Source organism: Lepidochelys kempii, chromosome 8, assembly GCF_965140265.1.
Source record: "Lepidochelys kempii isolate rLepKem1 chromosome 8, rLepKem1.hap2, whole genome shotgun sequence".
NCBI classification, from domain to species: Eukaryota; Metazoa; Chordata; order Testudines; family Cheloniidae; genus Lepidochelys; species Lepidochelys kempii.
Genome location: NC_133263.1, coordinates 79008503 through 79032135, shown reverse-complemented (window position 1 = coordinate 79032135; position 23633 = coordinate 79008503). Strand labels below are relative to the sequence as shown.

Below are 23633 nucleotides of genomic sequence, written 5' to 3'. Positions count from 1 at the left end.
AGAAAAACTCCTACTAGGTTGAGGATTGTAGGATCAATTTTGCTATCTTCAAAAAACCAGAGTTACAAGTAAATAATTGTCCTTTTCACTCTGTTAGGTCAGAAACCAGCTAACAAATACACCATCCATGATGGAATTGTCCACACTATACAAAGATCTCCATTTTTCAAAGACATCATTCTTAGTGTTGGAGGCTGGAATTTTGCCATATGGAAAGAAGGTGTTACAGTAAGTTACTTTGGCAACAGACATACTATAGTTGATGGAGAAAAGAATAGAGTAACTACAGTATGTAGCCTCAGGGACAGGGCTCACGGAAATGATGGTAGATGGTAGAGCTAGCCAGTTTGAAAATAAATTGGGTTAAAAAAAATAAGCTATTTTCTCCTGCCAGAGCTAAGCTTTTAAAAATAGTTTTGTAAACTTGACTCCAACGGAGGAAGCAACTTTCTCTAATACCAGCTTTCGTGACACTTGTGGCTTCTGCCCAGGCTATTTCCATTTCAAGCAGTCTGTTGTCAGTCAGAGGAGCTTGAGAGTAGAGGTAGGATGTGCTAAACAATACTACAGACTTGCGGAACCCCCCATTAGACAAAAGTAATTTGAACAACAGAGTAATAGAGACAGCAAATAATAATTCAATCTCTCTTTTTTTTCCCCTTTGGAGTTATAGCACATTGAAGGGCAAAGTGACTAGTCCTAAGGAAAAGGAAATGCACTATTCTAGCCTAAAGATAGCAAAGGCAAGGATGGCTATGGTAGCATCCATACCAGTGAGGAATGGGTGCAGTCTTTTGGCCAGCCAAATATTGAAAAACGTGTTTCTTACTATTGCTGCCATCTGGGAATCCAGGACTTTAGTTGCATCTAGCAAAACCCAGATTTTTTGTTTGTCAATAGGTAGGCAGACTCCCTCAACTGACGGAGTGGGCATCAACTTTTCCACTTCCCTACAATGCTTCTCTTTACCAGTCAACAATATACATGCTGGTTTTGACCCCATAATTACTTGTGTCGTGGGATCACTCAGAAATGGGAAGCGTTCTCACATTACACAAGCAGGAGGCTGGAAAGAGTTCTGACTGGGTTGTTTTTTTGTTTGTGATTGTTTTGGTTTCTTTTATATTGGATTTTTTTTTTTTTTTAAATTAAGAGTGGCCCAATCCTTCAATCATGCTGCTCATCAAAAAGATATACTGTAGGACATTGGTCCTTATCGAGAGCCGGAGTTTTCTTCATTGGTAGAGAAGATGGAAATATTGATATTTGGGACCTACTGGAGAAAACACATGAGCCATCCCAGACCCAGAACATCTCTATATCAATGATCACCTGCATCAAACCCTGGATCGTCTCTTGTATGTTGACAGTGATTATACTTTTCCATAACACTATTTTAAAAATAAATTATACCATGATCCTGGAAAGGTTTATGCATATCCTTAAGTTTACACACTATGCATTGTTCCATTGAAGTCACTGAGACTATGCACTGTGAATAAAGTAAAACACATGCATAAATCTTTTCAGTATTGGGGCCTTCATGTTTTTATCATTACATAAGCAACTAAGCACAGTTTCTTTTGTTTTTTAATATTGTTACAAAAATATTGTTTCTTTTAAGCAAGTTTGAAAAGGTAAAAATATATTTCTGTGTAATAAGGGACATTTAATTATTAGATATACAAGACAAAATAAGGCTATTTTTTGCTGCAAAAACAAAAACCTAAAAAAAAACTAACAAAAATGAGTCTTTGGGAGCTATTCACTCTCTCTGTTTAAAAAGATTGATGGATGTGCACACTTGCTTAAGCATTTTTGTCAACAGCTTTATGAGGTTTAAGTATTTTATGGGTGAAACTGTGCATCTTAAATAAAACAAAATCTTTTTCACATTTTTAATAGCGAGTCAGAGAAATGCCTGGAACTTTACATAAAAGAGTTTTTAAATTATACTTGCCTATTCCCTGGGAAACCATGGAAACTGCAGAAAAGCTCCATGACCCTTACTAGATCATAAGCACTTTGGGGCAGGAACCATCCTTCCCTTGGGTAGGATGCCTAACACAGTAGAGTCCCAATCTGTGATTAGGTTCTCTGGGCACGACCACAATAAAACTAATATGCAATGACTCAAATAACCGTATTTGGAATTCTGTATGAATAGAGGCCTTAGCTGAAAAGTTAATCAGTAAATACTAGAATTCATTGTTAAAAAGATGCCAACACAGTAATGGTCATACTGGGTCAGGTCACTGGCCCATCTAATCCAATATCTAGCAATGACCAGTACCACATGCTTCAGAAGAAGATGCAAGAATACCCATAGTGGACAATCACAGAATAATTTAGAGGGGAATTTTCTTCTTAGCCTATTAGTTAGTGGTTGGCTTATGTCCTGCAGTCTGGGGGTTACACAAACATTTTAATTTAATTTCTGTATCTTTAGTAATAGCATCATTGTTTATTTTGTTTTTATACTCTCATAGCAAAGCAGCACTTTTTAGCTATATCTGATAACTTTGGAACTCTGCATATTTTAGAAATCTCTTGGACATTAAGTCACCCTTCCAGTAATGAGGTTTGTAACATTTTCTACTTACCCCTTAAGTGACCACATATGTTGTGGGGTTTCATGACCGTTTTTTTTCAGGTTATTGGATTCCTACATACTAAAGGTGATTAGCTTGTGTTTGAAATGATCCACAGCCACTATCTCATAACATCTCACAAACCAAAGTTGGACCTGGGACGTCCTCAGCAGTGAGACCTCAGAGGAAAACCAGTTGTTGCAAGAAGCAGAGTTGGCAGAATTTCATCGTTATAACCAGGAAATGGGAAAAATGTAGATGAAGTGTCCAAACTGTAGAAACACCATTTTTTGCCACACGCATAAAATGGCACCAGGTTTCATAAACTACATTCTATACACTTGCCTTGACTTTTTTCCTATAAATTTTGCTCCAAGGAAGTCAGTGACTTCAGTTGAGCCATGCTGATTTACACCATCCAAGGATCTGACTGTAGATCTTTTAGGATCTGATCCTGCAAACCCTTACATAACTAGCCCCCACCAACTCATTGGGACTGCACATTTGAGTAAAAACGTTTAAATTGTAAGCTCTTTGGGGCAGAGACTGTCTTGTTCTGTGTGTTTGTACAATGCCTACTACAATGGGGGCGTGGTGCTGTAACACTACAAATAATAAATAATTTGCATCAATAATAATTTGCAAAATTAGGTGCTGAATTTGCATGTCTTCTCTCTGTACCTCTTTCATTCAGTTTCTCCCAGCTCCTTCTCCCCACCAGAAAACAAGTTAGAGGCCCCATCTCACTCGTTCTAACAATTTTTTCTGCAGCTTATTCTGTTCTCCCTATTCTCTTTCCCCAAACCGCTCCTGCTCACTATCCCAAACCTTCCTCTTACCATTTATGTACTCATGTATATTGTGAGCTCACTATGAAGCTATGGTATGTAACCAAAATGAAACAATATGAATACTGGTGATAACTGGCACCCTTGGCTCAGTAAAGAGAACCTCTCCAGTTCAGGTTAGGGACACATTTCCAGTGTAGGGAAACTTGTGCTGCTTCTGCCCATATTGTATTTGTTTTGTGAGTAGAGGGCTTTACTGGACAGTGTTGTCAATCCAGCACCATTTGGGAATATTTATCTACTTACTGTAAAATCTTTACATTCTGTTAAAAAAACTCTAGGATCTTGAACAGTCGTGTTAGGGAAATTGGTGCACAGTCTGACTCAAATAACTGACATAGTGGAGAGGTCGGGTGGCGTTGGGGAGCTTAGTGCACAAAACGTAACTCAGGACTGGTTTACACACAGACCTGGATTGATTTAACTAAATCATTATCATAAAACCAATTTAGTTATTTTGGTGCAAGTGTGTGAGGGGTCACTCTTGTTTCACAATGTGAGTGGGTAAAGTCAGTTTGTTATTGAGACTAGAAAAGTGACTTTGGCCGCACACAGACTTGCACCAAAAACATTTAAAATCAGTTTTAATCCATGCCTTTTGTTATTTTACTGCAAGTCTGTGCATAAACCCACACTAGGATAGGGAAACTGATAACAACATTATCAGGTTAATCAGGAAATGGTAGATGTATCACATTATTACAGAATTTCTTATTTAGTTCTGTATATTTAAAAAGATGCTTTAAAGCAATGCAACATTACTGTAGATGGATTATGTGCTGAAAAGTGCGATGATTCAGATTCACTGTGATCACCACAAACCATGCTTGCCTTTGTGTTAATAGCGTGCCAGTGTTCTTCATTACTTTGAGAGAGAGGTCAAACATCTGGATTATTTTGAACAGCGTCAAGAATTCCGAGCCAAAGAAAGAAAGGAATTGGAACTGGAAACACAGAGGAAAAAGACAGTAAGTTGAGTTCAGGAGGTAGAAAAGCTGTATTTTTTTTAATTTTTAAAATATGCCTCTCTCTTTGCACTTGGTAAAATTTCCTCTGATATTTCCATCTGTTTATACATTAAAAACAGCTTTTGCTCAGCATTTTCTAAGTAAATCCAACTGACCACTTTCATATTTATAGACTAGTCCATCATTTGGGGAAGAGAATATACTGTACTAGTTCATGCTTAACCCTTCAGTCCTCACTCCGCCAGCACACTCCCTTTGACTTCAATAGAGTTAGAGTGAAGATCAGTTTGACCCTGTTTAAGAACACTTATTAATTTCCCCTTTCTCCTAACTGTACATTTGAAATCTTAATTTAGGTGCCATTTTTATAAGTATTATTCTTTAAGGTCAGCAGGCAGAGGCCCCAAACCTTCAGCCCTTACTTACATAGAGCCATAGTATCATTGGACTCAGTAGGACTGTTCATGTAAGTGATGATTACTGGCATGAATAAGGGTTGCAGGCCTGAGCCCTACATACATAAAGCTAGAACTATTAAATTACAACAGTCGGAAAGAGATGTTTTTCCAGTTTGATATTTTAATTAATGTTTTACTCAGATTTGTTTTTTCTTGTTTGTGCACCCTCCATATCACCTCGTTGGGAGTGTGTTACATACAACACTGTTATTACCATTGACAGCAGTAGAGGACTATGCGATATGCCAGATGCAATGATTCCCTCTTGAGGAGAGAGGGAAGTGTAGTGCAATGAGAAGTGCAGTAAGGAAAGTAACTGAAATACTTCCCTGATAGATTGTATTTTCTAAATGGACAACCTACCCTAATTCTCAATTACTGAGGGACAACCTTCACTCATTGATAGATTTTGCTTTCCACAACCAATGCTCTGTACAACTTTTCATGAGTGATGTATGTGAATACTTGGATGCTAAAATCTAAACTGCATTCTTAAATTTATTCTCCTAAATTTGGGTTATTGCTGATTATGTACTATATGTATCATATGACATTTAAAAACAAACATGGTATTTGTGGATAATCTAAGCACTATACCCAGATGTACATGCACTCTTTTCTCAGCCTGTGTATTATATAATTTTAACATTAGCTTTATACAGAGCATTATATATCCGGAGTCCTGTGTGGTAAGTGAAAGGAAGTGAGCCTTGAATAGACGATGAGGCTTGTCCATAGGAGGTACTATTGCAAGGGCTTGGAGAATTAAATCTATCCAATAGCTCTGTGTTGATCTGACTAATAAACGATGTTACCTAGCTGATGAAATGGCAGATCTGTGCATGTGGTTCTCAGTGATGCTCCACTCCTAATTATATAGCTAAAAAGATGGAGGTGAAAGAGTCAGCATTGACAATCACTGACTGAAAACCAATGGAATCGTATTAATGTTTCAAAGCTAATAGCAGCTATTAATTGGTTACTTTTTCCTCAGAGAGTGGCTGGTGGACAGAAATCAAGAGAACAAATGGAGGAGCAGATGAATATAAATTACGTAGATTTTCTGGATGAAGAGAAGAAGATCCTGACAGGACTTGGGCTACTGAAAGCAACAGATAGATTTGCCTAGAACAGAACACAATGAGCATATTGGCGAATGTGTATTTTTTTTTCAGGATAGGTTATTTTGCTTTTTTGGGAAACCTGTTTATATTTAATTAGCAGCATCTTTAGTATGAGAACTGTAAATATAAATCATATCACACTAGGCAAAATTATCTCACTAGCTTTATGAAGATGTTTGCTCACAGCAGCAGGTAAGAGAACACTTGATTTGTGATATTCCTGCACGGCCATTCATTAATGATTATAGTTATAAATGAGTCATCTCCTGGTTTAATGGCATTATTTTAAGTTAGCCTACTTATTTATTGTTACAATGCACCTACCCAGCGCTGTGCCTGCTGTAAAAATATTCAGTGAAAAATCTACTCAACAAGTCAAAATAAGACTACAACATCCTCCCCTGCAAACTGCTCCCGTTCGAATAGAATACAGGATATTAATATTCCTGCTGCTCAGCTCCAATAAACATCTCCCATGCCCATCTCCCACGTTCATCATCCCCAAAGCACTCAATTCCCCCGGAAAAGCTTACTTTAAGTTTTGCAGCATGCCCTGAAGGTCCCAAGTTTGGGCATGTCATGAATCAAGGGAGAAAGAGCGCTCCAAAGCCAGTAACACACTACCGCTCGCCACCTTTGGTTTACATCAGGAGGGACCAGTCAGCACCTCAGATGACCACAACTGCCCTGGCAACATACGAAGAGAAAGAGGTAGTCTCTCAAGTGGCTGGGACTGAAGCCTTTAAACCTCATAAACAACACCACACACTTCACCTGGGCAGATCATGAAGCACTGGTCTCCTGTGCTCTTTTCATGAAAGTCCAGCTCATAAGCAGGTCACTGTATTCTGAACTACCTGCAATTTCCACATCATTTGAAAACGTCACCGCAAACAAAGCACACAATCTAACCTTTGGGTGATTAGGGAGTAGAGCACGGCAGCTAGTACGGGACTTACTGTTTGTTAAATACAGAGTGTGGCAGACCCACGGAAAGAACAGCAGGAACCGTACGGGCCTATGTTTCGATTCTATCGCAGGTGTGAATTAATGCCACTTTACAAGCTTTGCTTCAGTATTCAAAGGCTTCTTTGAGCCCCATCTCTGTGTTGCTAAAGTGGTTGGCAGACTTTCCTTTGCTGAAGACTGTGAGGAAAGGGAGGTTTACGCTACGCAGTTCTTAGCAACACAGCCCAGCCCCTACAGCCGTGGTGCTAAAAGGCACGCAGTGTAGCCACCGTTTGTCGGCAGGAGAGAGCTCTCCCGCCAAGAAAAAACATCCATCCCCAACGAGGAGCGGTCGCTCTGTCGGCAGGAGAGCGCTCCTGCCGACAAAGTGCTGTTCACACCAGCGCTTTTCTTCGACAAAACTTGTGTCTTTCAGGGGGATGTGTGTGTGTGTTTTTTTTTTAACACCTGTGAACAACAGAAGTTGTGTCGTTCATTTGCCAGTGTAGACAAAGCCTTAGATAGAAGAAACAACAAACAGATACGAGCTAGACACTCATCAAGAGATTTTGATGAACCCTGGTAACTACAAGAATGAAGCTCTAGTGGCTAGGTATGATTGTAGAACCTGGAGGTGTGTGTTCCTTAGCTAGTTTTCCTGTGTTGTGATTAACAACCATTTGCACGTAGTTAAAGGCGAGCACAAGATTTTTAAAAAGAACGTGTTTTCCTGTGAATCCCATGCAAGATGGCCCTATTTCTTCCTGTCTGACATTTATTTTAAGGTTCAGTTCACAGTTTGATTTAAGCAGATTCTGAACAGTGGGAGGATGGATAAGAGGGTAGTCACAGAGGTACTCTAGCTCCTCAGAACACTTCTTTTATTTACATGCTGCAGTTTGTGAAAGTTGTTCTGTGAAGAACTGGGTGGTTCCAGATTAGCAATGGAGATACAGAGCCTTACATCGCAGGTTTGAATCTTTAACAACTAGTGATAGTGACCAGAGATAATGCACTGGCTGTCACATCTCCTATCTGAAATGAGCTGACAGGCTCAATCAAGCTTTGAGATGTCACAAAATTCACCAACATAAAAATTGGTGCTGAGTGGCCATTTTGTTGTCAATCACAGTAGAGGGACCAAAGAATGTAAATGGAAACCTAACTGCTTTCATCTTTAGCGGGTGGTCACATCTGGTGAGGGCTGATGAACATTGCTAGGGAATGATTCTGCTCTTTTTGTGGAATCGACTAAACACCATTACATTATTACCATACAAATGGAACACATTGTGTGAACTGGTACAAAAATCTAATGAACAGAATAGATCTCTCAACCAGGAATATTTCTGAAAGAGAATAAAAACCGTGTTCTAGTTTTTCCTTGGTCCTTTCACAGATCTCTGATGTCACAGCCATATATCAGAGCCCAGCACAGCTGCATAAGAACAGCAAGAGTTCCTTCTTCACTAGAGAATTCCCCAAACCAAAATCCTGGACTGGTGTAAACCTGATCTTTGGCAGAAATTGAGTACAAACATCACAGCACAGATGATGGATGTTCTCCACACCGACTGCAACGGGCAACATGGAATAATGGCAATAGCTTGAATTAGAGGGATACCAGCAGATTAAGTCATATATGTAACATATTTCTTTCTAAGTAAATTGAAAGACTTGTGTACATTCTAATTACTTTTCATGATTTAGACTTTGTATTTTTGTTTTGTTTTAATTTCTCTCATCTTAGGCAATGGAAATAGATTATTCAGTTCCTCTTTTATGTCTAGTCAGTTTCACTTGCTGGCTCTAATGCTTGTACTGGGATGCCAACATTGCAGGGCAATTTCTTTATTTTAAAGAAAATTTCTACTGGAAAAAGCCACAATTTTTTGTATTTGTCTTAGCTTTTGTAAAAGCTTATTGTTAATAGGCCTAAACTTTGGACTAAGTTTCACCTGCCAGTAAAACCTTAAACAATAACATCCTTATGCCTTTGCTTCAAGGAGGTAATCAAATTCTTAACCAAAATCACAGATCTAACCCCCTAGCACCACCACCACCACCCCAAGTCGAGGAAATTTCAGAACTCTGCAAACTGGAGCATCTCTGCTTAAAATAATTATTTTGTTCATCGGATTATAAAATGATTCCTAATTTAAGATTAGTAAATGCTTAACAAATGGAAGACTGGACCCATAAAAATATGTTGTTCCCCCAAGGAAACTGGGTTGTATTAGAAAGAGCAGCTTTTACTGAGCACACAGTGAATGTTGCTGTTTGCATTTCCACTGAAAGGCAATTATTCCTGAGAGATGAACCACGTGTTAGACAACAGCTTTAATATCCACAAGTGTAAATGAGTAACAGCCTCATTAATATTTATGTTCATCCTTTATCTGCAGGGATGACTCTTTACATTATGCAGCGTTCCTGCCTGTTGCTAGGTTTCCAAAGCCAGGTCAGATACCATGTAACTGAGTAGAACCTGTCAAGTGGAAATTAAATGTATCAGAAAAGGACAGATTAAACTCTATACGGGTGAATTCACTCTTTCCATGACTCACTGAGCTGTTTTGAGGGTCACAGACTCCTGTCAAATGAGCGTCCATATGGTCACAGTAGAAACTAGAACGCAAAATAAAACTGACACATAGGGCCTTTGCCAAAAGAAACTTCTGTAGACCAATGCTACCCTACTACTTCATCCGAACAAAGGCTATTCTAAAAACCCTGGAACAAGATAGCTATGAGCTTCCTGTCCACAGAGAAATACAGAGATTACAAATAGGTTTTAAGGAAATGTAAAAACATGCTGTAAATCCACAAGGGCTAGTGTCTCAAGGCCCCTCCCATTAGGTATATTTACTTTTTGCTAAAGCTTCAGTCAGGCTTAAAGAAAGTGCCAATTGAGTACCACTAAATCTGGATGTAATTATAGTGTGACATTTAAAAAGGAAAACTGAGCACGTATGTTTAGAAATGATTATAAAATTATCAGCCTTTTATTTTTAATTTGAAGTTTAAATACTATTACAATTACATTATGTGGCTCCTCTGTATTAGGCAATCTTTACATCAAAATAAAAGTGAACTGTAATAACCACTTTCCTGACATCTATAATGTTATGTTTGCAGCTGGAGATCAAATGGAAGGGGAATGCAGCTCCCTTTGTTAAATCACCATTTAACAAACGAATTGGTGTGCACAGATATGGCAACTGTCCCCCACAAGCTAAACTGAAAAGCTCTATCCTCTGGTTGTGAGGCCTATATTTTATTAGAGGAACATACCATTTTTCAGATCAGCTTTTACAGAACTTTAGCTAACTAGGACAGTCTACAATATACAGAAGTCAATAAAGTGATCACTGAATGTACCTGGAAAATCCCTGTCACGTTTGCTCCTTTACTAAAAAGGAGAAAAAAAAGAAAAAAAAAGAGGAAGTCACAGCTTCTTTTCCTCAAACCACTTTAAAAAAGCTCTAAAAGTTATTCTTCAAGACGGCCTCTACGTATACCCATGCTCCCCAGCACTTCAGAGGAACCACTGGAAAGCAGTGGGGGCTGGATGCGTGCTCTTTCACGGGACCCAGTATTTGGAGCAGAGATTAAAAAAAGGGATCATACCTTCCCACCTGCCTCAGTCACTTCCATTCTGCCGCTGATTCCTTCAGCGTGGACAAGACAGCACCAGTACATAGTAACCCAGACCTCCTGGATGTAAGAAAAAGCAGCTATTACAATGTTTGTGCTCCAGGACATTCACTCACAGAAGGAAACTTTCTGCACAGATTTCAAGGCCTGATACTGTTTCCACTGAAACCAACAGCAAAATTCCCACTGGATTCAGTGGGAAAAGGATCAGGACCACACAGGGTAGTATTGCTTTTGGCTTATAGATGAAATAACTTGTCTAAGCTGTTTTATTTGTTTAAATTGTTAAAAAGAATATATACACACAAGGCACTAGAGATACATTTTATAGAGCGTTTGATAGAAATGAGTTTCCCTGTTAAAAATCTTGCAGTTATCTACAAACTATCTAAAATAACCCAAACATGTTACTAATACTATGCAGGCAGCTCTGGATTGGGATCCACAAGTGCTAGGGCTTTGTCTACACTACAACCTCCTCCACATCAGGAAACTTAATCACAACCAGGCTGTCGCCCCACCTGGTTACAGCTGTGCTTCCAATTCTCTGTACAAAGTGGACCTTAAACTTATTTAACACATAAGCTAAAGCATTATTCTGACCAACCGGAAATTAAGGTTTCAGACTGGTTCTGAAACATGATTTAGGGCAAGTCTACACTATAAATTGGAAGCCTGTTTTGTAGTCAGATTACAGAACAACCAGATTTTAATCTGGTACCATGACATAATTGTAATTAGAAACCGGAATCATCAGACTAGAGCTCCATGTAGTCCAGTATCCTGTCTCAGCAGCCAGTACCAAATCAGGGAACTGCAACCATCTTCATAAGGGACATAATGGCATAACCTGCCTATAATGAAAATTTCTTCTTAAACTTGTCAATTAGTGGCTGGCTTTTAGCCTGAGCATGAGGGTTACATCCTGTATACATGTTTTATCCTCTCTATTGTAACTCCGGATGTTCTGTTACCTGTCTCCGTGTCTAATCCAATCCAAACCAATCTTGCAGCAGAGAGTTCCACAGCTTAATTATATATAAGAATATTGTCGTGTAGATGACAAACTCCAAGGGATAGCCTACAGCCTTCCAGGATCCTGGAAGAGTGGAAGATGTATGGTACAAGTCATGCTTCACTCATGGTGTCATAAATATAAAGGGAAGGGTAAACACTTTTAAAATCCCTCCTGGCCAGAGGAAAAACCCTTTCACCTGTAAAGGGTTAAGAAGCTAGGATAATCTCGCTGTCACCTGACCAAAATGACCAATGAGGAGACAAGATACTTTCAAAGCTGGAGAGGGGGAGAAACAAAGGTTCTCTCTGTCTGTGTGATGCTTTTGCCGGGAACAGAACAGGAAAGGAGTCTTAGAACTTAGTAACTAATCTAGCTAGACATGTGTTAGATTCTGTTTTGTTTAAATGGCTGAGAAAATAAGCTGTGCTGAATGGAATGTATATTCCTGTTTTTGTGTCTTTTTGTAACTTAAGGTTTTGCCTAGAGGGATTCTCTATGTTTTGAATCTGATTACCCTGTAATGTATTTACCATCCTGATTTTACAGAGGTGATTCTTGTACTTTTTCTTCAATTAAAATTCTTCTTTTAAGAACCTGATTGCTTTTCCATTGTTCTTAAGATCCAAGGGTTTGGGTCTGTGTTCACCTATGCAAATTGGTGAGGATTTTTATCAAGCCTTCCCCAGGAAAGGGGGTGTAGGGCTTGGGAGGATTTTGGGGGGGAAAGACGTTTCCAGACGGGCTCTTTCCCCGTTATATATTTGTTAGACACTTGGTGGTGGCAGCAAAAAGTCCAAGGGCAAAAGGTAAAATAGTTTGTACCTTGGGGAAGTTTTAACCGAAGCTGGTAAAAATAAGCTTAGGGGGTTTTTCATGCAGGTCCCCACATCTGTACCCTAGAGTTCAGAGTGGGGAAGGAACCTTGACACATGGTTACAAAAGTGTCATCAAACTGTGGAGGAATCATTTCTGGAAAAGTGATTTCTGAAGTTACATCCACTTCTAGCTAAAATGATTTCACCAAAGCTACACTGGTGCTGCTGGATGGGGGAAGCCATCATCTTTCACTTAAAAACCCACTGTTCTGGAACATGACGTGCTATTTCAAGGACTAAATTGTTTTTACTGTGGAAAAAACCCTACATCTTGGGGTCAGAGGTTTGTGGCCTGGCAACAGAGCGACCAGATGTGTCCCTGGCTTATCAGCTTTATCCTGTAAAAACACTGAGTATCTACTTTTGCCTGGGATTTTCCCCTCTACTTCTAGAACACTTTGGAATAGCTTCACCAACCTTTCTGTACTGGTATGTCAATAAAACGTCCAAACGTTGCACAGCAGGAAAAAAACAGTTCACTTCACTCAATAAACCTTCACCCAAATTCCATCCTCAAGAACTTAACCAATAGCTAACATGTTGCAGGCCTCTTTGAATAGCAACACCACAGTTCTAAAAATTGCAAGAGGTTTTAAAGACAAGCAAGGCCATGCAACTTGCCCCCTCCAGAGGGCAAAGTCCAAGGCATAGTTTAAAAATGAGGATCCTGGAAAAGCAGATGAGGTACAGCACACAGAGTACACAGCTTGCGGAAAATACAGCCACCTAGAAGAATGAATTTCACAAACTAAAATGTGATCTAAAAGTTCACTGCAGAGTGCTCTTGTTGCAGGCAGTTGCAGCCACTGAAGACTTTGAAATGACTGAGAAAAGTAATCAATCATTCTGATTATCCACTGAAAGGCCAAGATGATACTGAGCAAAGGAAAGTTTAGGCTATTGAAGAAAATGTCATGACAGCATCATCAATGAGACTGTGGAACCATCTCTCAAGGGAGAGCTGCAACTCCTACCAAGAATGGAAGTTTTCTAAATGCTATGCTCTAGGAATTATTTTGGGGAAGTTCTAGGACTTACGTTATACAGGAAGTCAGACTAGTGAGCCTTCTGGCCTTGGAATCTATGAATCTATTGCTTGAGTCATTTCAAACTGAACTGGATAAAGTGGAAGTGGATGCCTGATGGGGTCGGTAATGGGATGTAGGAGCCTTTCATCTCTAGGTCCATGGTTCAAGTTCAAAGTTAGAGACCTGGCAAACCACCATATGGTGAATGTTGTTTGGCGATCTGAAAAAATCCCCTCAAGAGGGCTTTCCTGGAGGGCTGCAACATCTGTAGTGAAGGGAAAACCCCAAGCACCATCCTACATGGCAGCTGCCCCACTATGGCATGCTGCTCAGAATTCATCCTGTGAATCTCCCTCTGGGTGCTCAGAGACTGCTGAGGGGAGCCCCGGTAGGAGCTAAAACATTAACCCTGGGAGTTCCATCTAGAAATCTTCTAGGTTTGCAGGGGATTATGTTGCAGAAAATAACTGGTTCCCTATTTCCTTCCATGCCCAAGAGCCCTTGGCAGGATGATCCTGCAAGACACTCACCGAGTGGCCCCAGAAAGGGTGGGTGGAAAGCACATCTCCAGAGGCAGCACTGCCTCTACATTTCTCCAAGGTAGGTATTGTCTGCTCGGAGAAGCAGGAGCAATAACCAGCCCTATCATTCTCTTGTGGTCCATGGGCTCTCCTACTGCAACAGCTTCCTCAGGAGAGTGAGATTAAATTATATTAGTGCAGATTCATCCATGATTTAGGAGTATCACTGTTAGGCTACATTGTCTTCACTAGTCATTCTTCCTCACTGTCTTGGGGCTATCTACTAACTTAAACATATGCCCTTAGTGCTAAATAATGAAGTTAAGTACACAGACAGCTGGAATTTCTATTTCACTCTGTTTACTTGTAATGAAATGGCCAACATCTTTATCACCTTACACTTAAAAGAAAAAACAAAAAAACAAAAAAAACCCCAACCCCACAACCCTCTAGGTTCAGAGTGGATTGTGAAAGCAACTCTAAATGCAACTCTAAGCATTCAGAGAACAAAGCATACAAGTTACTTTACCAATTAAAAAACATAAATATCCTAGTCCTAATCACTTGGCATAGCTGTGGAGGAGGGAGAACATTTAAACAACATTCAAGATATTTTAGAGGTGGGTTTTCAAATAAACAAGGCAGGTGCAAAATTTATTTGAAAAGCAAAATCATTGTTCAGAAGGGGTTAGGGAAGCTAGAACGTGTTATAAGTATTAGATCATCTCTTTTTTAAAAAAATAAAAAAAGTGCTGTCCCGCATCTTTTATTGTCCATGTAATCCACATAAAATCTTTTGTGCAAGTAACATGAGCTGAATTGCAATCCATGGCACTTGTGCTAATGTAACCACCAGAATTCTCTAAAGGAAAATGTATGATTTTTCTGGGATATGATTCTCATTCATTAAAACCCAAAACAAATCTGCACAGTGTGAAGTATAATATTTGGATCAGGTACATAAAGCCGAGCAGTCAGATCTGACTTCTCCCCATGTTTCATTAATAATGAAAACGTTTGGACATTAAGTGTAAAAGGAAAAAAAAGGAGTAAAATGCAAAATGTAAATCTCCTAAAGTTATTTGGTATTGTCTACAGGCACAGCATAGCAGAAAGGACCAACTGCAGCTAACCTCCAAAAGTTATTTGTAACAGGTTTGTCACCTCAGCCAAGAGGCGGTGTGCATCTCGGTGAATTATAGACTTGTCTATCCCAACACCTACTGCCTCAGTCAGTACACAAATGTTATGTCACCTGGCAAAACACTTTCTAGGGACTAGGAGGAGTTTTGGTGCAATTAAAAGAAAATGTTCCACTTCCTTTCAGGTTGGAAAGGTGCTGCTAAGAACTACAGACCTATGTCTGTAGGCTCCTGTGAGGCTCAGACTATTCTAAAATTGCTTACAACAGTCTGTCCTTACAGACAACACAATTCAATATAATCCCATTATAAAATTCTCACAACTGTTGCTGGTTTGTGAGCGGATACACTATGAAGTGCCAGCTGTTCTCAGTGGCTTCTTTGGAGGAAGCATGTATCTCAGATTGGGAGGAACTGGGATGAGCCTGGTACATCTTACTTCACCTCGGGGCCTACAAAACCTAGGCCCCTGCATAACTATTTTAACCCCCTGGAGACCAGATCCTCGGTTTGTGGTAATATTGCAGCTAGGCCCATTTATACAAGCTGTGGATCTGACCCTGGGCCTTATCTACTCCTCCTGCCTCTTTGTTCTCTCTCTCTCTCTCTCTGTTCTTGCATCCGAACAGCACATAATACTCAGAGCCTCTCCTTGCCAGTCCCAGAGAGAAATCCAGGTGCGCTGTCACCCCTCCCCCGAAATCAGTCCATTTCTAGTAAAAATAGCTACCTTGGCCTGGCTTCTGCAAAGACATCTGCTCCAATGGCTCTGATGCAGTAATCTCGGAAACTGATTTGACAGGAGCATTTAAAGAGTTCAGAAAAAGGGTTATACTAGGCAAGCAAACAGGACTTGAAAGCCAGACTCCCTGGACTCCACAGAACATCAGGGTCAGTAATGAACTAAGGGAGTGAGTGAGGGAAAACATTGTTCAGACTATGCATGGATGGTGGTAACACTGCAGGCAGCAGCCGTTCTGCCCCCATCGTGAATTCTACCCAGTCACCAAATTCCAGGAGCTTGACTTTTCATGATTTAAAGAGCCACTGTTTTTTCAAGAGCTATGGAATTTAACTCATTCCGTGCCTTTGTTTGTACACGTGCATGGCTGCAGAAATGGACCTGTCCTGCATGTCATGACAAAAATACTGCTAAAAGTGGGCAAAAGCCCTACCCAATGGTGGCTCAGATGTTGAAAAATAGCTGCAGGTTTTTTTCTGAAGTACGAGGAAGGTTAAGAGTTTGGAACCAGCTCTATTTGGTTCACGTTGCCCCAAATGCCAGGCTTTATAATAAGACATCTCTGTCCAATAGAGGAAATTCTGAGCCTTCTTCTGACAATCCTATTGGACCAAGTCAGGAAGAGGATGGTGAGAGCAGACAAAGAAATGGGGGGCAGCAAGGGCCCCTCAGCTCTGCTGCCAGTGCCCTGGTCCCAGTGGGCATCAGGTCAATGGAGAGGGGAACCAGGATACTGGCATCAGGGCTGGGGGCAAGGGCCCTGTTGCCTGCAGCACTTTGTCTGCTCTCACCATCTTTTCCCTAACTTGGTGCAATAAAAGATATTACCTCATCAGAATACTTGTTTAGTTAGAGGCGGGAATGGGCTTTGTCAAGGCATTTTAGACAAAGTAAACAATTGCACTAGAATCCTGTACAACACTTTCTTCCCCTGCCAGCAGTAATTGTTATTGATCCAAAAGCAAGACTCCTGTGAGATAGTAGCTTCAGAGAAGTAGCATTATTACAAGGCAAGATATTTTCCCTTATACCGATTGAATTACACAATAGGGTCTACTGTAGAGTGAAAGTTATGTCCAGTAAGAGGAGCAGATGTCTTCCATTTTCACATAATTGCCTACCAGATTTAGAAGGAGAAAAAACGGTTACTCACCTTCTCGTAACTGTTGTTCTTTGAGACGTGTTGTTCACATCCATTCCAAACAGGCATGCGCGCGCCGCATCCACAGTCATCGGGAAGTTTTTCCCCTAGCAGCTCCCATTGGGTTGGCTGTGGAGCCCCCTGGAATGGCGCCTTCACAGCACCGAATATCTGACCCTGCTCCTCCTCAATTCCTTCTTACTGGATACTCCGACAGAGGGGAAGGCGGGAGGGTTTGGAATGGATATGAACAACACATCTCGAAGAAAAACAGTTACGAGAAGGTGAGTAACTGTTTTTCTTCAAGTGATGGCTCATATCGATTCCAAATAAGTGACTCCCAAGCCCTACCTAGGCAGTGGGGTCGGAGTTATGGAATCACTGATTGGAGCACCGCTCTGCCGAATGCCGCATCATCTCTGGAGTGCTGGATGATGGCGTAATGAGAGGTGAACGTATGCACCGGGGACCACGTTGCTGCCCTGCAGATCTCTTGTACCGGGACCTGGGCCAGGAACGCCGCTGATGAAGCCTGCGCCCCTGTGGAGTGTGCCGTAAGAGCCGGAGCTGAAACCTTGGCTAGCTTGTAGCACGTCCGGATGCAGGATGTGATCCACGATGAAATTCTCCAAGATGAGACTGGGAGCACTTTCGTCTGGTCTGCCACCACCATGAACAGCCAGTTCAACTTCCAGACTAGCTTTGTGTGCTCAATGTAAAAGGCTAAAGCCCACCGAAAGTCCAGTGAATGAAGCCTCTGTTCTCAGACATAAGCATGAGGCTTAGGGAAGAAGACAGGCAGAAAAATGTACTGGTTAGTGTGAAAATGTGACACCACCTTTGGAAGGAATTCTGGGTGAGGTCTGAGTTGTACCTTGTCCTTATGGAAAACCGTGGGGGGGGAGGTGGTTAGAAGTGAGGGCCTTTAACTCCTACACCCTCCTTGCTGAGGTAATGGCAACCAGAAAGGCTACCTTCCATGACAGGTAGAGAAGGGAGCAAGTCGCCAGCGGTTCAAAAAGGGGGCCCCATTAGTCTGGAGAGAACCAGGTTAATGTCCCATGCAGGGACTGGTTGTCTAATTTGTGGGTATAACCATTCCAGGCCCTTGAGGAAATGGGCAACCATGGGGTTGGCGAAGACGGAACACCCAGCTGCTCCCGTGTAGAAGGCCGAAATGGCTGCAAGGTGCACCTTGATGGACAATGCTGCAAGACCCTGCTGTTTCAGGTGCAGTAGGTACCCAGGATGAATGGTACGGGCTCCTGGAGTGCAGGTGTGCGATGCTGAACACACCAGAATGTAAACCTTTTCCACTTTGCTAGGTATGTTGCCCTAGTGGAGGGTTTTCTGCTGCTGAGTAGGTCCTGCCTTACCAGTTCTGAGCACAGGAGCTCCAGGGGGTTTAGCTATGAAGCTTCCAGGCTGTGAGATGGGGGGTCTGAAGGTCGGCGTGTGATCAGGTCCAGAAGTAATGGCAATGGGATTCGGGCATCCACTGACTGCTCCAGGAGGGTGGCGTACCAACATTGGTGAGGCCACACTGGTATCACCTGAATCATCTGTGCCCTGTGTCTGCGGACCTTGAGTAGGACCTTGTGTATGAGAGGGATCGGCGGAAAAGCGTACAACAGACGTCCAGCCCAGGGGAACAAGAACGCATCTGCAAGCAAGCCTGGGCTGTGTATCTGGAAGGAACAGAATTGCAGGCACTTTCTGTTGCTCCAGGTGGCAAACAGACCAACCCGGGAAAACGCCCCCCTCTGGAAAATGTGACGCATGACATCGGGGTGCATGGAACACTCATGATTGCGGAAGGATGTGCTGAGGTGGTCTGCTAGTTCGTTCTGAGCTCCTGGGAGATAGCCCACTCCATTCACCTGGAGGCGTATTATGCAGAACTCCCAGAGCTGGAGGGCTTTCCGACACAGGGGAGAGGAACGGGCTCCACCTTGCTTGTTGATATAAAACATGACAGTGATGTTGTCCATCGTAACTGCCATGCACTGTCCTTGTAGCCTGGTCTGAAAGATTTGGCACACTAGTCATACCGCCGTCAACTCCTTGATATTGATATGGAGCGAGAGCTTGTCTTGCAATCTTAGGCCCTGCATTTGGAGATCTCCCAAATGCGCGCCCCATCCCAGAGCTGACGCGTCCGTTACCACAGACACGGAGGGCTGGGGGCTGTTGAAGGGGACTCCCTCGCACACTGTCTGAGGGTCAAGCCACCATCAGAGAGACTCGAGTACTTGCTCTGACTCAGTGACCACTGAGTCCAGCCTGTGGCACTCTGGGCAGTAGACCAAAGCAAGCCGAACTTGGGAGGGGTCTGAGCCTCATTCTGGCATGCCAGACCACATATGTGCAGGCTGCCATGTGGCAGAGGAGACTCAGGCATCCCCTTGCTGTAGTGGTCGGGTACTGCCTGAGGCCTTGAATAATGTCTGCCATCACTTGGAAGCAGGCCTCTCGCGGAAATGCTCTTGCTGTTTCAAGTCCAATACCGCCCCGATGAACTCTATTCTTTGGGTCGGTAACGAAGTTGACTTGTTCACATTGTGGAGAAGACCCAGTTTCTCGAAAGTGGATCTGACCAATTGGACTTGAGACTCCACCTTTTCCCTGGAGCATCCCCTGAGAAGCCAGTTGCCAAGATAGGGGTATGCCCTGCACCCGTCTCCTTCAGAGGAAGGCTATTACAACCAACATGCACTTGGTGAACACTTGGGGGGCTGTCGACAGGCCAAAGGGGAGGACCATGAACTGATAATTGTTGTGGTCGATGTCAAACCTGAGGAATCATCTGTGTGCAGGCTGTATAGCTATGTGAAAGTACGTGTCTTTCATGTCGAGGCCAGCATACCAGTCTCACGGATCCAGAGAAGGGATAATAGCCCTCAGGGAGACATTGTGGAACTTCAACTTTTCCATGAACTTGAGATCAGGAGCAGAGCTGAGCTGGGGAGGGCGACCACCTCATCGTGGCCGACTTGCCGCCTCTAGACGGTGCCATCATCATGGCAATCAGATCCCTGGCAGCTTTCTGGAGTGGAGGGCAGGTCCAACTCCTCCACCTGGCATTGCCTTTCAGGAGTGTTGCTGGGCACTGGACTCAACGGTCTCCTTAATGGAACCAAAGCCAATGGTGCTGAGTACTCCTGCATAGGACGCACTACTGCCGTGCCCGCCATCACCGCTGTCTTCGGCATGGGGGAGGGACCCCAGCAGTCTCCTCGTGCCATGTGTGCAGCACCGGGGAGTGGGAGAGCTGCCAGGTTGTCTCTGCAGCCTGCAGCGCCGGGGAGTGCTGGTGCCCAGGGTCTATTAGGCCACAGTCCTTGCTCAATGCCATGTCACATACGGAGGCTGGCGTGCTCCACAAGGATGCACATGGTGCTGGGTCCTGACAGTCCGTGGCAGGCTGGGGGCAAAGAGCAGACTCCATCAAGAGCTGTTTAAGACGAAAGTCTCGCTCTTTCTTAGTCCTGGGGCAGAATGCCTTACAGATCCTGCCCTTCTCCGTCTGGTGTGTCTCCCCAGACACGCTAGGCATGAATCATGGGGGCCGCCTGTTGGCATAGGCTTACTGTAGGTTCCACAGGGCTTAAACCTGTGGGACTGAAGCATGCCCTGGAACTCAGGGGAAGGGACTGGGGGGTAGCCCCACCCCCAATACCTTATCTACAAACTACAACTATGTATACAAACTACTAACTACAACTACAAACTAAAAATTAACAGCTACTATAAACTGCAGTTCCAACGACCACCACTGGCGGTAAGACGAAACCGAGGAGGGGCCGGGTTGGTAGGATCATATATTTGGCGCCTGCTGGTAGTAGCCCTGTAGAGCACACCTCCACCTCCTGCCAGTTGTAGCCTGATAGAGCACCCTGGGCATCCAGAGGCTTTTTTGGTCAATTACACCGAAAGGGGAAAGGGAAAGAACAAGCTGCACTAAGGGCCGTGCTTTGTCAGGTGTTTCTTTAGAACAAATTCTGTGGTGCTCACATTTGCAGATGACCACAGAATAAGAAGGTTCGTAAATGCACGAGAGCACAGAACCAAAGTGCAGCGTGACCTGGAGAGTTGCGGGAGCTACGGTCGGGATGGTCATCAGTAAGATAAGTAAAGGCCTATACCTAGAGAATGGAAATAAACAGCACAGAAACAAACTGGGCTCTGGAGAGTAGGGGTTTAACCAAGCTGCCACATCACACCCCACTAAAACAAATTTGTTTTTATGTTGTCCCAAAATCACCAAGCAACCTAGTTGTTATTGGGAAGGCATGTGATTGCCAAAGGGAGACTGGGAAGAAGTTGAGAATCACCAGCTTCAGAAATTTCATTGCTCCAGTTGTTGTGGAGGAAATAAAACAGCTGAGTGGAGATTCTCTCTGCTTCCAGCCTGGAGAAGCTCACATCAAAAATCTCACAGCAACCAGACCTCACCTCACCCTTTCCTCAAACTGGGGTAAATGCATGCCCAGATTGGTGCCTGGCTTCCCGATCAACCTTAAACATGTCTAAATGGAAGTATTCCCGCTTTACTTCTCCAACTGCTTCAAGTTCAGACAGAGATATTCAGTAGCTCAGCCATGGTAGGAGTGTTGGCAAACAAGGATGAACACCTCCATTCTGAGGGAAGCAGCTGAAGTTTCCTTCACAAAGCAGGTGCACATTGCTTTGGCTACTGAGATGCATGTTGCCGGAGACAGAATAGCTGAGTGGACATCATCAGTGATAGGGAGTCAGGAGACCTGGGTTCTGCCCCAGCTTTGCCACTGTCTTGCTGTATGACCAAGAGCAAATCAGATAAACTCTGTGTGTCTTAGTTTCCCCATATGTGAAATGGTACTTACCTTTGAGATCTACAGATACGTGTTGTGATCATTTTGTAAGACAGTGACTAAGCAGTATCAGAAGTATAAATCTTGGTTCCATTCTCCTGTTTCCATGGGACTGTAAATTAAGTCATTTGATTGGTGCTTTCCCTGGGCATGCTGTGTGCGCATCAACAGACAGTACAAATATTTAAATATCCACACTTTTCTTATGGGAAAGCAGTTTGCATACTAGTGAGAAAGATTTTTTGACACATTTCTGTGTCATCTTCATTTGCATCTAACTTCTTCATTATCTGGGACAGTAGAAAGGCCACATAGCTCAAAGACAGTCTGCCTGTGAATTATATTATGTTCTCTAAAATCTGGTTTTTAAATCCCTTTTGGTAGTAAGAGGCCCTGCAGTGTGTAAACCACTGCACTACCGCCTTTATGAACTATACGGGAAAAACACACAGAAATGGGTAACTCAAGAAACTTTATTTTATTACTAAATAAGCATTTCAGGGCTTATCCATGGAGTTCATTGGGAGTTTTGCCTGAGTAAAGACTGCAGAACCTGAGGCTCATCTCTTGTATGTCATGAAGACCTATCTATTAGAACAAATACTAATTTGCACTTTGCTAGAACTATGCTCTTCTAATCCCTGCATTTAACTTCCCCGGTCATGGGGAATTTACATACTAATCTATCTCTTTAAGAATCTTTTACAACGCTAAGTCTGACAGAAAGCTGCAACTTGAACAAATATTATTATATAAACAGTTATGTAGATAGGCACAGTATATAACAAACAAAAAATACCCAGAGGGAATTGTGTCTGCAAATGAGGGGGATGTTTACAGGACATCAAGGTATTACAGGATGTTGTCTTAACCCATTTAAAAGTAAATGTGGCAACCACAATCATTCAACTGCAAAATAAGTTTTGTTTACCTGCAGTTAGATCCCTTATACAAAATCTCTGAACAGGAAAGCTTTAGTATAATTAAACAACTCATGAGCTTGACATTAATTCAGGTAAATCATTACAGGTCATCCAGTTACTGTGTTCTAATGTTGTTAAAATATTAAAGTTTAAATTAATTTTGATAAAGCAATGTGTTTGCTGCATAAAATGTTAACACAATATTCAGACTAGGAAATACATGTCTGTACATTTAATAATAAAAAAAAATTCCAAATATTTTTGCATAATGGACCCATTTGTAGTCTATATTGTAAACACAGAATTTAAGAAATAGTCTGGTTTACCAAAGAATATTTATACAGAAATATTTTAATGCTAAATATATTCACACAAATGATATGGAAACAGATTGTCCCAAACCATCAACATATCTTTGCAACATACCAAGAACTGCGGTCAAAAACATTGGGTTTAAAGTTGCTTACAAAAACAGATCAACTACAAAAGCTATTACAATAATTTTTTAAAATCCTATATGAATGCAATTGCAATCTAGAAAACAAAATACTCCAAGTGACTGAAAAAAAAAATTCTGCAAACCACTAGAGTATCTATCGAACAATTAAATAATATATTCTGCCAAAGAATATGTACAGTAGATAGCTTAAAGTATATTTTTAAATAACCACTTATTAGACTTGATCACATTTTATTCTCAATTCAAATTTTTATTTAGAATTAAAATTTATAGTTTAAAAATTATACACATTCTGTATAAAAGTTTAAAAAAATACATTGATTTATTGATAAATGT

General features: G+C 42.0%; 1 protein-coding gene and 1 long non-coding RNA gene across 6 annotated transcripts in view; one reads left to right on the top strand and one right to left on the bottom strand.

Annotated features, from left to right (window-relative positions):
* Window positions 1-11883, bottom strand: part of LOC140916122 (uncharacterized) — a 30864-nt gene extending 18981 nt beyond the window's left edge. Inside the window, exons 1-2 of the long non-coding RNA XR_012160431.1 lie at window positions 11569-11883; window positions 10568-10654 (exon numbers count right to left, since the gene is read on the bottom strand). This is a non-coding gene — a long non-coding RNA (uncharacterized lncRNA). The remainder of the gene's footprint in view (window positions 1-10567; window positions 10655-11568) is intronic.
* Window positions 1-12159, top strand: part of DNAI3 (dynein axonemal intermediate chain 3) — a 55674-nt gene extending 43515 nt beyond the window's left edge. For 3 of the 5 annotated variants that reach the window (XR_012160427.1, XR_012160429.1, XR_012160428.1), the window contains exons 19-24: window positions 98-228; window positions 1154-1358; window positions 2490-2581; window positions 4285-4407; window positions 5860-6181; window positions 8337-12159. Coding sequence is in view for 1 of the 5 variants with exons in the window: in XM_073357196.1 (XP_073213297.1) it covers window positions 98-228; window positions 1154-1358; window positions 2490-2581; window positions 4285-4407; window positions 5860-5994 (686 nt within the window). In the remaining 4 variants the exon portion in view is untranslated. Of the gene's footprint in view, window positions 1-97; window positions 229-1153; window positions 1359-2489; window positions 2582-4284; window positions 4408-5859 lie in introns of all 5 variants that reach the window. The other 2 variants (XR_012160430.1, XM_073357196.1) reach the window with 2 other exon arrangements.
* The last annotated feature ends 11474 nt before the right edge of the window (window positions 12160-23633 follow it).